This window comes from Saimiri boliviensis, chromosome 4 (assembly GCF_048565385.1).
Source record: "Saimiri boliviensis isolate mSaiBol1 chromosome 4, mSaiBol1.pri, whole genome shotgun sequence".
Classification (NCBI taxonomy): domain Eukaryota; kingdom Metazoa; phylum Chordata; class Mammalia; order Primates; family Cebidae; genus Saimiri; species Saimiri boliviensis.
Genome location: NC_133452.1, coordinates 96,596,000 through 96,614,033, shown reverse-complemented (window position 1 = coordinate 96,614,033; position 18,034 = coordinate 96,596,000). Strand labels below are relative to the sequence as shown.

At 40.2% G+C, this 18,034-nt stretch overlaps 1 protein-coding gene across 15 annotated transcripts in view; it reads left to right on the top strand.

The window, feature by feature from the left end:
* The window catches only part of PKHD1 (PKHD1 ciliary IPT domain containing fibrocystin/polyductin), a 553,193-nt gene that overhangs the window by 66,372 nt on the left and 468,787 nt on the right, over positions 1 to 18,034 (top strand). For all 15 annotated transcript variants that reach the window (XR_012517272.1, XR_012517273.1, XM_074397885.1 and 12 more), the window contains 3 exons: positions 804 to 947; positions 6,141 to 6,360; positions 12,725 to 12,875. Coding sequence is in view for 13 of the 15 variants with exons in the window: in XM_074397885.1 (XP_074253986.1) it covers positions 804 to 947; positions 6,141 to 6,360; positions 12,725 to 12,875 (515 nt within the window). In the remaining 2 variants the exon portion in view is untranslated. The remainder of the gene's footprint in view (positions 1 to 803; positions 948 to 6,140; positions 6,361 to 12,724; positions 12,876 to 18,034) is intronic.

Below are 18,034 nucleotides of genomic sequence, written 5' to 3'. Positions count from 1 at the left end.
CTCAGGGGCGACGTAGTGCAGGTTGACCACGCCGGGGAGGGCGATCCCCATGTCCAAGAGAGCATTGAGATGGTCCAGCAGAGGCTTCTCAAACACAGTGCCCACCAGTGCCCACCAGTGAACTAGAAACGTGGACCAGTTTCACTCATACAAATCTTCCAAAACATGTACAGTTATTGCATCACTATTAACCATAGCACAAGGGAAAAAATCATCGAAATTTCTATCAATAGAAAAATTGTTAAATAAATTGTAGCAAGACCCTATAACGGAATTCTAGGTAGCTCTTGAAATAAACTGGATCCAGAGAGGTTTGAAAACATATCTATGCTATACTTTTAAGCAGAAAAGCAAGTTCCAGAATAATATGGATAGAATAATCTTTTGAATCAGAAACATAGATGCTTAAAAATTCTGGAAGAAGCTACAAGAAACTCCATACCTGAATACCTCTGGGGAGGGAGACAGGTGGTTGGGGGAATATTTACTTTCACTTCATGGCTCTTTGAATAAAACTTTAAAAACTACAAATAAGCATTAATTTTCTGTATAAAAATTGTTACATTAGAAAAACACCTCTTTAACACAGTAGGGTATTGAATGCGATTGAGATTGGACAGAACCGAGGGCAGAGCCTAAGTGGAGAGGAAACTGAGGCCAGCAGGCACCTGAAGCCAGTTGTGTGGATTCTGAGGATGTGAAAAGAAGGATGGGTAGTGAGGAAGCAAAGGTTTGAATTTCGAGTTACGTAAAGAAGGGAGATTTGCCAGTATGATCATGAACTTGTACCTTTGTCTTTAAAGGCTGCCTGGGTGGAAGGCTGGTGCATGTGTTTGGAGCAGGATTTTCTCCAGGGAATGTCTCAGCTGCTGTGTGTGGTGCTCCCTGCCGAGTCCTGGCTAATGCTACAGTGTCTGCCTTCAGCTGCTTGGTTCCGCCCCTGGATGGTGAGTAAAGATGTTAGACACATACCTTTTAAAGCATATGTATGAAAATGATATTCTTTGGTTAATTCTATTTTTGTGATTGATGCTGTACTGACTACTAATTTCTCTATGTGTTCCTAGGAAAATAATTTCTCTACTCCCCACTAAAATGATAGAATCTGGGGCCACCTGTTACAATGATTCATAATAACTTTTGTCATATTAATAGATCAGTGTTGAATGAATATTGAAAAACTTATCACCTGTGTTCTTAGCTGCAGTCTTAGGATGATGGAGGAAGTAATTCTGAATTCAGAATATTAGTTTCAATGACAGCTACAGGAGTCATGGAGGAAACAAGCTCTTGGCTTTGTTCTGAGGTGAGGTTGCTGAAGACATCTGCTTTTAGAGGTACCAGTAAAGGGATGGAGGTTGTCAAGCCGGATATCACTTGAAAATTACCTTTGTGTGTAAAGTTTTCTATTTCTTATCATAGGCAAAAAAGCCAGCACTCATATTGTCTTCTCTTTCTGCAATAGTAACATAATTACTTCTTATTAAAACACCACAATTGCTTACTACTTTAAGCTGCGTAGCCATTATATAAATTGTGGTATAAGAATCCATGTCTTTGTGGGGAAAGGGATGAGAGACGAAGTTACAAAGCTTGGGGTTTTACAACACGTGGTAATACCCCACTGAGCTTCAGGGAAAAAAAAAAAAGTCAAAGGGAAGAAATTACTATTATTATCACAGGACCTTACTGCATTTGAGATAGCTCACATGTAGCTAGCCAGGTGATTATCTTATTTGCATAATCATAGATCTTGTATCTGTGCACTTAACCATTTACATTTACACACCTCCTTTCTATGTCATGTTTTAAGTTTTTATTCCTAATTTATTTGTCTGCAACTTGAATGTGGGCTAAAGATTTACAAAGTGATAAAGCCACGTCATCTGATCTTGGACAAGAATTTTATGATGGATAAAGCTCTTGTGATGGAAGTTTGTACTGTGTTGTCTTATACAAAGAGGAGGAGGAGAGGGAGGAAGCAGAAAGGGTAAGAGGAGGAAGAAGGAGAGGAGAAAAAATTTTTGTTTAAAATACTAGAAAGTGAGTTTCCTATTATCATCAGGTGTATAAGCACAACACTATGGAAGAGAGAGAGATTCCACAATGGGAAATTTAAGATACAATAGAAGATTGAAGTTCAAGACATTGTCTTCATTTGTTTGATTCACGGCTCTACCTCCTCTGCTTGGAACAGTGTTGGACAGGGGGTGTGCAAAATGAATGATCGATGAGAAATAAATGGAAGATTGGGAAACAGTGGAAACAGAAATCTAAGACTGCACATTTCTAGGCTCTAATTTTTAACTAATACTGCCACATTTTGTTAAAAAAAGCTTTCGCATATACACTGCTCAAATTAATACACTTTAAAAAGCCCTGTGTTATTATTTCAAAACAATTTCAACTAGCATAAGATAAAAATCAATGAGGTTTTAGGGTGAGGTAAATTGTGATATTTTAAGTTTTATAACTTCTAGTGGAAGAATAATAAAGTATTGTATTTAGAAAGATGTGATTAATTTTTAGACAATAACATTCCTTATTTTTTAAAGAGGAAAATGAGTTGGAAACTATAACTATTTATATGGCCACTAGGTGTCACCAAACACTCATTGATTGTGCAAGGCACACATTTACTGTAGAGAAATGCATAATTTGGCTAATTTTCCTTTCATAAAAAAGTCTTTTAAAAGACTTTTAATCACAATGTCTAAAGATTGAGAGGAACTTGTGAGAGCCAGCTCCACAGGTTTCTTACTTAAGATACAAGATGGAGGGAGATTTGGGGTTTCTGTTGAACCCGCTGAAACTGGATGAAGCATTTTTAGTATATGATAGTATATTCTTTTTCCCCCTAGGAAGTAGATATATAATGGGCATCAAATTGCCAAAGGGAATATGTTTTAGACATTGTTACAAACGACTAGGAATTTCTCTATTTTCAGACAGGATTGAATACAACCAAGTTAGCTAAGAATCGGTTGTATTTTTAAGGATTTTTCAGAGGAGAATTTCCCAGCAGCAACCCTTACAAGTGTTTCACAGTTGCTCTTCTCAGAGAAATCCATCCTCTGCCTAACGGATGCTTCCCTACTCCAGTTTTTTCAACCTTAATCAGCGGGTGGTTCTTTGGAAAGCTGAGTAATCTCAGTTCCTTTAAGGCAGTGGTTCTGGAAGTGTGCTTCTCGGCACAGTAGCTGCACGGCCCTCACCTGGGAGCTTGTTAGACATGTGAATTCTTCGGACCTACTGAATCAGACTTTCCAAGTAAACATTTTAGTGTCCCACTTCTCAGCCTTCTCTGAAATCCTACAGTCTTTCCTAATTTGAAGGCCCAAACAAGGAAGCTCTTCTATATAAGCAAGTTCTGGCCAAATTGTATAGCATCATAAGATGCCTGTGTATTGTCTGATCGCATATTTGTTTGCAAAATTATACTGCAGTCTTGCTGGTTAATAAGCTTTCTGTTACCTACTGTTATCCCAAGGGGTGTGTGTGTGCGCGCGCGTGCGCGTGTGTGTGTGTGTGTGTTTGTGCGCGCGCGTGTTTCTACCACGGCTGTGCACAGCTGGACTTTCCTCATATTTATATGATTTCTTTTTTCTTTTGTAGTTTACTCCCTTACTCTTTTCATTTGTTCTTTTGTTTATATCTGTTAACTTCTCTCATTTACCAAGGTAACTTTGAATTCTGACCCGTGCTTTGAGTTTTTTCTTCAGTTTGACTTTGCACGATAGAGTGACGTTTCACATTCTGGGTTGTAGATAATGTCCCAGAACTCAAACTTTCCTAATTATTGTTTTGTTTGTGCCTGTGCCACAGGACTAATAGGTTTTCTTTACATGAGTGGGCCGGGGAATTTAAAGCAGGGGGCTCTACAAATGTGCTTTTGCTATTTTGGGAGTCACCCATTGTTACCATCCCCACAAACTGTACTTCTAACCATAGGAGAAATTTACTTTTTCTTATAATGAGTTGCCAAAACATCCTGTTAGGTGAAACTAATACTTTGTGTTTGTTTAAAATGAGCAAAATCTTTGATCTTTGGCTTTCTTTCTTGCATTTATACCTTGGATTATACCACATGACATATTCATGGAAACTTTAGCTTTTCCATAAGGCATGGAAAGCTAAAGTGATTAAGGTCACACAGCTATTTAGTGGCAGAACTTTGAATAAAACCCATGGATTTTGATCCCCAGCCCTGGGTGATTTTCATAATCCAGCTTGTTGGTTTGCATCTACTTAATCACCTTTAACGAATTCATCATTTTATAGGTGTGGAGCCTGTTTTTATTTGCCTTAGGGCTTACTAACTGGAAAGTTCTTACGTTTTGTCTGTTCATACAAGAGTCCTACTGTCAGTCATTTTTATTGCTCTAATTCATTCAAAACACATTCGTAGCCAACCTCCTAGGTGCCAAGTGCTTTGGACTGTAACAGCAACAATAATACTATTTGGGTATGATTGCGTAACTACAAACCCTCTTCCCCATACTTATCTCACACAGCCTTTGCTGCAGCATGGTAATGAGGTAGGGAAGCACAGGTCTAAGCTCATGGCCCTTGATAACATTTATTGCATACAGACATGGGCAGGCTTGCTGCAGAGGAAGCAGGCTACAGAGATTTTTTTTTCTTTTTCCCTCTTTATTAAGGTTTTCAGACAGAGCTGCTCCTAAACCGTCTCATGTAGCTCTTTGTTCATCTTCTAGTTAAAGATCATTCCCAGTCTGCCTCATGATGCTTTTTGTATGTCTCATGACCCAGAAAAAAAAAAACAGCCCGAGAGTCAGTATGCTTCCAATACTTGCTTTCAATCTCTATAACATGTTAATTATTATAATTACATGAAAATCAAGAAATCCCTAAACTTATCCAAGTCAATAAGACAAATAGCCCAATAGAAAAATGGGCAAATCACAGAAATAGGAACTTCATAGAAGAGAAAACATGAGTAAATAAAACTTGGCCAGGCATTGTGGCTCAATCCTGTAATCCTTGCTCTTTGGGAGCCTGAGGCAGGCTGATTGCCTGAGCTCGGGAATTCAAGATCAGCCTGGGCAACATGGTAAACCCTGTCTCTACTAAAACACAAAAAATCAGCCAGGAGTGGTGGTGTGCACCTGTAGTCCCAGGTACTGATGAGGCTGAGGCAGGAGAATTGCTTAAATCAGGAAGGCAGAAGTTTCAGTGAGGCGAGATTGTGCCACTGCACTCCAGCCAGGGCAATAAAGTGAAACTGTATCAAGAAAAAAAAAAAAAAAAAAAAAAGGTCAACCTAAAAGTAATGATTGAAATGCAAATTAAGACCACAATAAAAATGCCATTTTATGCACCTGATTGGCAAAAATTAAGAGACTGATAATTTCAAGTGTTATATGGAATACTGGGAACTTATAAATATGGCTGGTAGGAATATAAAATGGCACAACTACTTTGGAAAACAGTATGGCACTATCTTGTAAAGTTGAATGTGTACCTACTCTTTGAATAAGAAATTTTCTTTATAGACATGCACCCTAGACAAAATTTTGTATGTTTTTAGTAGCAAAAACTGGGAAATATCAAAAAGTTCATCGATAATAGATAAATATATCTTGGTACTTTCATGCAATACAATATTGAACAGCAGTGAAAATGTATTAACAATAGTTATATGTAGTAATATGGATAAATCTTGGAAATATACTATGGAATGAAAAAAGCAGGTCCAAGAATACTTTACCACATAACATATTTTATAAAGTCCAAAAAAAACAGGTGAAACTCAATCTCTTGTTTAGGAATACAAACGTGTGTGATAAAACTATTTAAAAAATGCCAAGTGGTTCTTTCTGAGAATGAGGAGGAAAAGGAGAGATGGGGAGAAACACACAGATTTAATAGTATTACAAGTATTTCGGATCTTACAGAGGCTAAGAGATTCACATGAGTTTTTTAATGAAGATTTATATTTTACAAAATGATACTTGTGTTTTTCTGTGTACATTACACATAACACATTTTTTAAAAAGTAAACTGATAATTTCATTTTCCTATTGCTCAAGGGAGGACACAGGAACTTCATTTGTGAAACTGACTGGAGTCCTTCAGTTCTTCTGTGGTTCTTTCCTAACGGTGACTGTTTCCTGCAGTGTCCTTGACTTTCCTGTGTGATGTGAAGCATGAGGAGGACAGCTGTGAGGCCGCCAGACACACCTATGTGCAGTGTGATTTGACAGTTGCTGTGGGGACAGAACAACTGCTCGAATCGTGGCCTTACCTCTACATTTGTGAGGAAAGTTCCCAGTGCGTCTTTGTGCCAGATCATTGGGCAGAGCCAATGTTTCCATCGTTCTTGGGCCTTTTTATCAGGTAACTCTACCTTTTCCCTCCCTGACCTTCCCCACAAATGCTTGGTCAATGGACCAATGGAGCCATCAGAGAGTGGAGGCTGGGTGGATGGGGCGGGGAGCGGGGGATGACAACTCTCTTGGAGGGCCGGTTGCATTGTGGATTCCAGCCAGCCTGCATATCAAAGCATCTCCTGTCTTTTTCAACTGTTCAAGAGAACATCTGAAAAATCTGCCTAGTAAACAGCTCGCTTTGTTCTTGCTTAGATTTTAATATTTATCTTCCGATCCAAAGCAACATCTGGTGAATGCCAATGGGGAAAAAGATTAGACATTATGAAAAACAGAAGGCTTTTCCCCCCTTTTCTTTTTCTTTTCTTTCCAAACAGATTCACAAGTATGAAAAAAAGTCATAGAGAAATCCAGCAGATTGTACAATGTTTATTCAAAAGAAGGAGGGTTGCATAGGCAGAATTACTGTAGATCTAGGATTTAGAAGCCATAAGCTTATAAGGATTTTTTGTTTAACTTAAAAAATGAGCCTGACAAATACCACAACTTTCCAAGTTAACCCCCCTTTTCTAAACAAATAAAAAAGAAGTGTGACCATGTTTGTAATTCTGGATTGCTTTCATCTCAGCAAGGAGTTCTTTTTCTACGCAGGGTGATGTCTCATGGCTGAACATTGTCCTATAACCTTCTTTATTGCTTACCTAGATAGAGTGGCTACCTTTGATTATCTAATGAAGGCCCGTCTTCTTTTCTCTTTTCTTCTTCTTCTTCTTTTTTTTTTTTTTTTTTTTGAGACAGAGTATTGTTCTGTCACCAAGGCTGGAGTGCAATGGCACGATCTCAGCTCATTGCAACCTCTGCCTCCTAGGTTCAAGCTACTCTCGTGTCTCAGCCTCCCAAGTAGCTGGGATTGCAGGTGTGTGCCACCACGCCTGGTTAATTCTTGTATTTTTAGTAGAGACAGGGTTTTACCATGTTGGCCAAGCTGGCCTCAAACTCCTGAGCTCAAGCAATCTGCTCACCTTGGCCTCCCAAAGTGCTGGGATTATAGGCATCAGCCACTGTGCCTGGCCTCTTACTAAAATATGAAACTAAACAAGACCACTTCCCCACTGTGAAAGAGATAACCAGATCTTTTCATGGCAGTCTGACTTTGTGATATTCTGAGACGGTTTGTGTTTTAGTGTGAATATGGCACCAGAAGTTTAGGTTTAGCTGCAGTAGAAGAGGAACCTCCTTGGCTGGTTGCTTTCTAAAAGGGCCAGAAGAACTCTGCTTAGGTCACACAGGAAATGGAGTACTGGGTATTGTACTCAGGTGAGACTGGATTTCAGAACTTACTGATGCTGGACACCAGGAAGTACATGTCAGTAGTTCCTGCCTCCATTGAATTCAGAGACTTCATCTGAATCCCCAGAACTCTTCCTTTGTAGTTTTTCTATGTTCTTCCTTTTCATTCTATGGGGCGGCTGAGGCAACTGAGCCTCAAACCCCATGAATGATTATACTTTTACCTACGAATATCATTTCAGTAGTGCTGATGAATGCTCTGGCTATTGAAGTAGGGAAAAGTGGGTATGTTTTCCTGAGTAAGAATTAAAATAAGTGCCCTATGATTTAAACAAACGAAGCTTAGTGAGGATGAGAGTCGGGAACTGGCAGTGGTCTTTGCTGCCAGCGGGAAGGTGAGGTAGTGCAATCTTCAGAGGACAATTTGCCAATTCACGAGTAACCTTAAATTTTTTATACTCTGTAACCCAGCTATTTCTCTTCTAGGATTTTATTTTAAGAAAGCAGGTAGAAATGTGTAAGATTTACAAATAATCTTTAAAGTTTCAGATATGAAAAATATTTGAAATGAAACAAGCTTTAGTAATAAAGAATGTATCTAAATGATATGATACTAAGTCACCTTTAAAAATCAGGATGCAGAATATTTAACCAGACAGGGAAATGTTTATAATATATGGAGAAGTGAAAATCATAGGTCTCAAAATAGCATATCAGTTTGATTCTGCTGTTGTACATGGTACGTATGTTTGTACACACATAGGTTACTAGAGAAAAGACTGGAAAGATGTGTCCAAGAATGTTAATGGTGCCTGTCTCTAGGTGGCTAGAGTACTGATCCTATTTTTTTCTTCATTGAGTTTGTATGTGTTTTTCTAGGGAACGCAATGCTGTATCTCCCTGCCATCCACAATGACTATGGGGTTGGATGTTATTTGGAAAAGGGAGAATTGTATCTGTGGCAAAAATTATGCCCTGCATGTTCATCTATCTATCTATCCATCCGTCCATCTGTCCATCTATCCATCCATCCACGATCCATCCATCTATCCAGTATTGATCAGGTCCCTACTCCGTTCTAGGTGTTATGAAAAGTGCTAGTGGCTCAGTGGTGGATGTCATGAAAGTCCCTGCCCTTGTGGGTGGAGAACAAAGTCAGATAATAAACAGGATGATAATGGGTTGTGTTAAGTGCTCTAAAGTGATGGAAAAATAAAGGGGGGCTACTTTAGAAAGTGTACTCAGAGGAGGCTTCTCTGAAGAAGTCTTTTATGTTAAGAGAAGCAGGTGTCATTATGGAGGGTCAGGCGGTGGCAGCAGCAAATGCAAAAGAACTGTCGAGTTTGATGACTGTTCAGCGACCAGGAGGGTGGGAGTAGAGTGAGAATAAGGAAAAGTGGCCCCTGATGAGCACGGAGAGATATGTGAGGCATCGAAAGCCAAAGTAGAGTTTGGATTCTCTTCTAAGTGAAGATTAAGTAACTTTCCAAAGTCACACACTCAAGCCATGGCAATGTCGGGACTGGAATGCAAGGCTTCTGACGCAGTGTGCTTAGTGCAATGCCGTGCTGGCTGCCTCAGCGTGAGAGTCCTGGCGAGAGCCCTGGCTGAGCTTTATGAGTTCCGTGAGGTTTCAGAGCCACAGGAAGCAATTTCGGGGGAAGTGAGGGAGAGAGAATGCCTGCAAAGTGTTTTCCCTCCCTATCCTAGGGAGCACAGCCAAGATTACTTGCTTACTTTAGGATCTGATCAGATCAACTAAAGAACAATAGTTTGGGAGTCAGGATTCTTAGATTCTAGAACAATCTTTGCCACCATTTTACCCAATTTTTAAAAAACCCCATCCCCCAAAATATTTGTGTGTGTGCAGTGTGTATGCATATATATCTGTATCTGTATCTATACATATATTGATCTCTTTCTATATGCTTATATTGCATATACATAGATCCCTATATTGCAGATATATATGCTTACATTTATATTTAAATATGGCCATCTGTGCTTCTTAACTCATAGGATTATTGTGGAAGGAAACCATGGAAGGGTAGCTAGCTATTTAGAAGCTTTGAAATTTTGTAAATGTTCATCTATTTTGGATATCCTAGTATCTCAGCTTATTTGGGTGGTGGCTTTTTAATGAAAAAAATTTCTAGCAAGGTAGTTACAAATATGGAAAGAAGTGTGAGCTGAAGCTGGTAAACAAAATGTCCAAGCTAACAGAAAAAGGTTTAATTCTTTTCAGAGCAAGAATAACATGCTTAGCAAAGACAGTGTGTTTCTAACAGGCAAACAGAGGGCAGAGTGATTCAACCCATTTTACTTGTACCTTTGCCAGTGAAGAGTCAGGAAAGGGCATAAGAAGGTTTATGAGGAGAGTGGAAGCCTGAGGCCAAGAGAGGCTGTAAAGGAAGTTGGTCACTACTTCCCTTGAGTTCAAATCTGTAGTCTCAGATCATTCATAAACTGGGTACAAAAAACTTGCTCTTATGGCTGAAGACCTACTGCTGGCAATGAACCATGAGAGGGGTCACATAACAGAAGTGATGTGCAGATATTCTATGAACCTAGCCAAAAAGGAGGAATTCTGGAAGTGTAGACAACTAATCTTGATGTTATCCCTGACAAAATTCTAGAATGAACTTTTCATCAGATGGTTTGTGAGCCTTCAGAATTGAAAGTAGCAATCTGGAAACCGATTCACACAGAGTGTGATGGGGTGGGAAACCAACTTAATTTCCTTTCTGATAGCTTTAGAAGTGACTTATGCTATAAATATAGAAGGAGGCCTTCACAAACGATTTCAACAACTTCTCCGCCCCCAGCAGCAAAAAAAGGTTTTAGGTGCAAAGCTCAAAGCGGCTTGATGCAAGCCTCAAGTTGCTCTGAAGTGAAGTATTTTAAAAGTCCACGTGAATTTTGCATTTGATTCCATCACATTTCCATATTGATCTAAATATTACATTAAATTTTTATTTAAAAGTTAAATTACTTTGCCTTTCCTTTCTGAATCCTGGAATATGACTGACGCTCCAGGAGCAAAGGCTGGATTCATCCTGTGGCTTTGTCTACCCCGTGGACGATGGATCAGCTAATGGATTTATAGCTAGATTGCAGTCTACAGATTCAAAACATATTTGAGCAATGGGTCTAAACCAGTGGGAGAAATGTAACAATGATAAATGTAAATTGTCACGTTTACATTTTTAATAATAATGGTACATACTATTACCTCCAACAGCTATAATGCAAGCTGCCTTTATTGGATTCTTATTGTGTGCCAGGTTCCATGTTAATCGATTTATATGCTTCATCTTGCTCAATTTCTTCAACACCTCCACAAAATAGGCACTCAATTATTGGCAACTCAATTTTATAAATGTGGAAACCAAAGCTTAGCGAAGGAATGTCTTCAGTGTCACATAGATGGTAACCATCTGCCCTGGGATTCAGATCCAGCTCATCTGCTTCCAAGCCTAAGATTTACATGCCAGTACTTCTCAGAAAATCATCTAAACAAACACAGCATGGTGAAATCCTCAGAAAACTGCATCTCTGAGACTTTGAGTTGACCACTATCTAACTACGAACACGGTGGCCTTCAAAATGAACATGGTATTAGGTGCCGCGAGAAAGAGGCTCAGATAAAGGTGGACCAGAGCCTCAGTGGTCAGCCTAAACAATCTGCCTTCGAATCTGGGTGGCCTGATGTTAACATATTGACAGTCTGCATTAGTAGGTCTAGAGGACTCTGGGTTTAGAAGTCATGTCTTAGGTAGACACAGAGTGGAGAATATTTTAGCATGAAGAAGAGAATACTAAGTGGTGAGATGTACTAATTATCCTGCTCATTATTTCTAGCAAATTGTGGGAAAAACATTTTAAAATGGATTTGAAAAAAGATGCTAGGGTTTGACATGGTTTACAGTTTCTCAAGTGGCGACCTTTTTGCCCTCCTCTTCACCCTTCCTGGTCTTCCCATGGGATCTGCCATCTTCCTGCCTGATGTTCAATCAGCATTCAAACCTTGAGAGCACTGCTCTAGGAAACGCGAGCATCTGGTTTTGACCTCAGAGCTGCAGTAGTTCTATGTTTGACTTTCTGAGACTCTCTTGATCTCTTTGGGTTACATTTTTTACACCTCTTCCTAATTTATAGGCTGAAATGAGATCATACATATGGAATTGTTGACAAATATAAAACATCATGTATTATTACTGATAATTTTTGAGTTGCAAAAAAATGTCTATAGCCAGGATGATTCTTGAATAAATATCACACCTGTTGGGGATGACACCCTTCCCTATCCCTGCCCTCACCTTCTCTAGATGGCATATTTTTAGACTTTCTGTAATGCTACACTGCTGTTTTTTATTTTAAATCCAGTCTGGCTTCTCCCCTTAAAGCAAGAGGACTTTTAAAGCGAGTGGCTGGTAGTATAACTGGCACATATATCGAATCTCCTTAGTCTGGGCTGTTAAGTAAGTTTAATTAATTTACTAAGTTAATGTTCCACTGCTAGCAACAGAGCCCCATTGCCATCAGCTGGGGAGAGGGAATTGAAAGCCTAAATGAGCTCATTTTTTCACAGTTGGAATTAGGGACCAGTTAGCCGTTGCGTGGGTTTTCCAATTTCTCCATCTGCCCTAGGGGGATTCAGGCAATTACTCCCCCAACACTAAGTATGAGTAAGAGCAGGAAGAGGGAAGGGGAAAAGAAACAACAACAACAAAAACTCTCCCCAACATTTGTTTCCCTTTTTGGAACTGGAAGTATTGTCTGTGCATTGCTTGTTAAGCTGCCCTCAGAGTTGCTTTTGCTAATGTTTTCAATAGATTCGGAAAAGAGAAAGGCCTCACTAAAAGATATTTACCACGTGCATTTTCATTGGAGGGTGTGCAGATAAAAGGAAAAACAAATAAACAATAAAAGAATGGAAACAAAATTACGGAAATTTGCAAAATTTGACAAATGGTGGCCTGTGGTTGCCACAAGCTAATGGCTTGCAATGATTAATAAGAGTAAAAATAATTGCATTTCATTAAGATTGATGACACCCCATTTAACCTCCCCTCTCGTTTCAGCCCTAAAGTGGAAAGAGATGAAGTTCTCATCTATAATAGCTCCTGTAACATTACCATGGAAACTGAGGCAGAGATGGAGTGTGAGACGCCCAATCAGCCAATTACCGTCAAGATTACTGAGATACGGAAACGCTGGGGCCAGAACACTCAGGTATAATCAAATCTTTTTTACAGACTGATTCAAACAGCTCAAATTAAATTTGTAATATTGTGTACATTAAAAAAACAATTTAGTCCAAATGGCAGCGATATATAATATTAAATGTGCTCAAACTTTGAGGAGCTGGTCTAATGCACAATATCTGAATTCATAGTTAACTCTGGTTAATCATATATTTTCTCAAAAATAAATGAGTGCTGCCCAGGCTCTTTTAAAGCAAATTCTGAGCAGATAATCTCCTCAGCATTTTGTCCTGATTTCTGCGTGCATGTTTGAAAGGGGCTCTCTGTGGTTTATTTCTTCACAAAATAAATGGCCTGTGATTTAACCAGACCCTACTGGAAGGCTTCCAGATCACTCAGCCGTCCTCAGGTTGGTGGGACAGTAATGTCTGTGGGTCCCCCATTTGGTTCATCTCTGTTCCCTGGGGGAGCAGAGTGGAAACTTCAGCTTCTCAGGGGATTACATAGACATCAGAAATGAAGAAGACCACAGGGTCATTCGGTCTAGCCTCTCTGCCTCAATTCATCCATTTTGAAATGGTCTAAACCACTCCCTCCAAGTGGCTCTTCTGAAAGTGTGTTTGTAAGTCCCCAGAGAGGAATTCGACAGCCTTCCCTGGGAATTTGTGAGAACTGCAATCAGAGGCTCAGGGCTTTTTGGAAATGGATCAGATAATCTTTTACAGCTCCCCAGGCTTCTCACAGCACACAGATAAAAAAAAAATAATATTTATTGAGCATCTACTCCCTTAGGTGCCTTTCTCTTTATGAAAGCAATTCTCAGATTTTTCTCTTTTTGTCACTTTTATTTGGAACAAACATTTATTGAGTGCCTATTATGTGGCACTCACCATACCAGATTCTCTTGTGAATGCTGCTTCGGTCAAACCGTCCCAATCCAAAAGTCAACTTCCTGGCTTCAAAATGTTACGTTTTTCTGTAATGTTATATTGGTGCTAAAAATGTATGTGATGGCAAACAACATTTTTTTTCTGTCCTTCCTAAACTGTTCTGTGCCTACCTTCCCATCCTCCGGGTCCTCACTGTCTGCGCTGTGGCCTCTGCAGGCTTCTTCCTCGCCTTGACCATCCCTTCAGGTGATAGCCCAGGCTTGTCACTTCTCACTTCATTGTGTCTCTCACAAACACCTCTTCCTGTCAATTTACTGCCAGTTTTTATTCTTTCCAGAGCCACTGTCCCCCAGTGGCACTTTCACTTTATTCTGTGCCTTTTCTCAGCAGTCGGCTGTCAATGATATTTCAAAAGTGTATTGTAGTGCGCTGAGACTGCTATGGGACACTGAGTGACCTTTAAGCCTCTCCGGGCCTCAGTTTCTGCTGGGTGCATAATAACCTGGTGTTAGGATGCTCAGGTGAGCAAGTGCTTGTGAAAGAGAGGGAGAGGCAGGCTGACCTAGTGTTTAAATGCATGCACTTTGGAGCTAGACTGCTGGGGTCTTTTTTTTCTTTTTCTTTTTTCTTTTTTTTTTAAGTCAGAGTCTCGCTCTGTCACCAGGGGCCAGGCGCCAGGCTGGAGTGCAGTGGTGCAATCTCGGCTCACTGCAACCTCTGCCTGCTGGGTTCAAGCAATTCTCCTGCCTCAGCCTCCCGAGTAGCTGGGACTATAGGCGCATGCCACCACACCCAGCCAATTTTTTTGTATTTTTAGTAGAGACAGGGTTTCACCATGTTGGCCAGGATGGTCTTGATCTCTTGACCTCATGATCCGCCCGCCTTGGCCTCCCAAAGACTTCTGGGGTCTTAATACATCACTTGCTTCCTGGGGGACTTCAGGCAAGTTCTTTGACCCCTTTGTACTTCAGTTTTCTCACTATAAATTAGAGACAATAACAGTTCCCACTTCATAGGGTCGGTGTGAGCCACTGAGAGCTGTCTCTCTCACATGGTAAATGTCTAATGTTAGCTATTATTGGCAATGCTAGTTCACTAGTCATAGTGCTAGAAAATGATGTGAATTTATTTCTCTATAGTGCTTGCTGCTTTGACTGGATCATTTCACTTTTTAGATTTATTTAATTTCCCATCATCTTAAAGTCTAATTTTGAATTTTTTTTTAGGCTTAAATGCCTCCCTGATTCAAAAATCTTATGTAACATACATTTGAGCTCCAACCATGTTCAAGGTTCTTTATCATATTCCGAAGGAGATTAAAAAAATAATACGAAAAGAGACCCCACCTTTAAGAGATATTTGGGAAGTGAGGCCTCATTATCCTGACCAGCCAGCTCATTTCAGAGATGACTTACCTGAGATTCATAATGAGAGGTGATTGATAAAGGTCACACAAGTAGTTATCTGGCCTCATAACCCATGTAGCTATAGTCATTGTGGGAGAAGTAAATCATTTAATCTTCAGGAACCAGGAATGTATGGTGAGGCTACTGCCAGTGTGTAGGGAATGCCAGGCCTGAGGGGACAGAGGGAAGATAGGTACCACCGTTGTAGGTTTCAGATGTGATGTGTTACACTCAAGTGTTGGTGATGATGTTAGAGTTTTGAACAATCTAGCAGGGCCCTATCAAGTAGCCAAGAGTACATGGGGGAACAATGGCAGGGATTTATGGCAAACTCATCTGAACTTATGACTGAGTTTAGCTCCAGTGGGACCCTAAAGAATAGAACAAGAGTCTCAGGCACACATCCTGTCACATGGACTGGATCAATATGTTGGAAATTAGGAAACAACTATGGCTGGCACGAAGTGGCCTGGAGTCTAGAAAAACAAAATTCTATGTAATGGCTAGGTTTTTTTTTTTTTTTTTTTTTTTTTTTTTTTTTTTTTTTTTTTTTTTTTTTTTTGAGATGGAGTCTCACCGTGTTGCCCAGAGTGGAGTGGTGGAGTGCAGTGGTGTGATCTCGGCTCACTGCAACCCCTGCCTCCTGGTTTAAAGCAATTCTCCTGCCTCAGCCTCCCAAGTAGCTGGGACTACAGGCACACACTGCCATACCCGGATTATTTTTGTATTTTTAGTAAAGACGGGATTTCACCATGTTGGCCAGGCTGCTCTCAAACTCCTAACCTCTTGATCTGCCTGCCTTGGCCTCCCAAAGTGCTGGGATGACAGGCATGAGCCACTGAGCCCGGCCTAATTCTAGGTTCTACTCTTGTTCGGGTGGTTTGGTTTGATTTAGAAATTGGATATAATGAAGTTTATAGGTGGAGTGCTTATATGTAAGTGACTATATAATTTATACCCAAACTAGGATGCTTTTGAGTGCAAGGCTGACAATGAATAATTATGCTGGGATAGTATGTCACCCTTGTTGGGGTATGTGATTACCCTACCTGGGCTTGGGAACAGAACAACTTGTCGTATATATGTGATGCATGGTTACCCTACCCATGTTGGGATCTACAATTTCCCTATCTTGGCCTGGGAAAAACATGCCACCAGTATTATGATGCATAGTTATCTGGGCCTGGGCCTGGGGAAGACCAGCACCAACAGGTGCTTAATCAGGACTACAATCCAGGTACCCAATTCAAAATTCAAGAATTCCTTGTGTGAGAACCTTGGGACACTAGAAAAAAGAAACACTTGTACACTGCTGCTGGGAATGCAAACTAGTACAACCACTATGGAAAACAGTGTGGAGATTCCTTAAAGAACTAAGGGTAGAACCACCATTTGACCCAGCAGTCCCATTATCGGGTATCTATCCAGAGGAAAAGAAGTTATACGAAAAAGATACACTTGCACATCCATGTTTATAGCAGTACAATTTGCAATTGTGAAAACATGAAACCAGCCCAAATGCCCATCAGTAAATGAGTGGATAAAGAAATTGTGGTATATATGTATACATACAATGGAATACTACTCGGCCATAAAAAGAAAGAAATTGATGGCATTTGCAGCAATCTGAATGCAACTGGAGACTATTATTCTAAGAGAAGTGACTCAGAAATGGAAAACCAACCATTGTATGTTCTCACTCATAAGTGAGAGCTAAGCTATGAGGATGCAAAGAAATAAGAATGATATAATGGACTCTGGGGACTCAGGGGAAAGGGTGAGAGGGGGGTGAGGGACAAAAGGCTACAAACTGGGTTCAGTGTATACTGCTCCAGTGATGGGTGCACCCAAATCTCACAAATCATCACTAAAGAACTTACTCATGTAACCAAATATCATCTATTTCCCCAAAACCTAAGGAAATGAAAAATTAAAAAGAATATCGTTTGGTCAGGCGCAGTGGCTCATGCCTATAGTTTCAGCACTTTGGGAGGCTGAGGCAGGTGGATCACCTGAGGTCAGGAGTTCAGGACCAGCCTGGTCAACGTGATGAAACCCCTTCTCTACTAAAAACACAAAAAAATCAGTCAGGCATGGTGCCAGGCACCTATAATCCCAGCAACTTGGGAGGCTGAGGCAGGAGAACCACTTGAACCCGGGAGGCGGAGGTTGCAGTGAGCTGATATTTCGCCATCACACTCCGGCCTGAGCAACAAGAGGAAAAACTCTGTCTCATATATAATTTTTTTCCTAGTGACCTAGACGGGAGGGTGTGAGGCAGTGTGGGAAGATAGATACGATCAGTACTTTTTTAAAGGCTATGAAAGTAGTTCAACAACTTATTTTGAGGTCTTGATGTGTTTATAAGCTAGATGTTCCTTTCCATTGCTCCTTCCCATTGAAAGGGGTATTGTAAAGTTAGCAAAAAGCTACTCCCACTTGCTTTTGGGCCACCGGACTGCCTACTAGATTCTAAGAAAAATGGCAAGTTGTCCTCTTATCACAAGATAACCGGTTAATATGTTCCCTTTCAAGGTTGGCAATAAAAGTTTAAACCAAAAAATAAAAACAAAAAAATAAAAAAAAGGTTATGTATGTTTTCCTACCAAAGTACTTTTGTGATCCTTCAATTCATAAATACATAATAATGGGTTTCTAAGGAGTGCCGTGGTGTGAAGATTTACCCAAACTTCTTAGCCTGTGGACCTCTTCATTCCTGGAATTTCTTTTGGGGCTGGCATCTGCCTTGCTGCCTTCACTCTGGGAAGTGTCATGTATCCCATGCTCTTCCCCTCTCACAGAGTGGGGCTCTGAGGTGGGAGAGGTCATCTTCAGATGGGGCAGCCAACTAAGCTCTATTAACGTCAGTGGTATTTGTGCTATGCTATGAG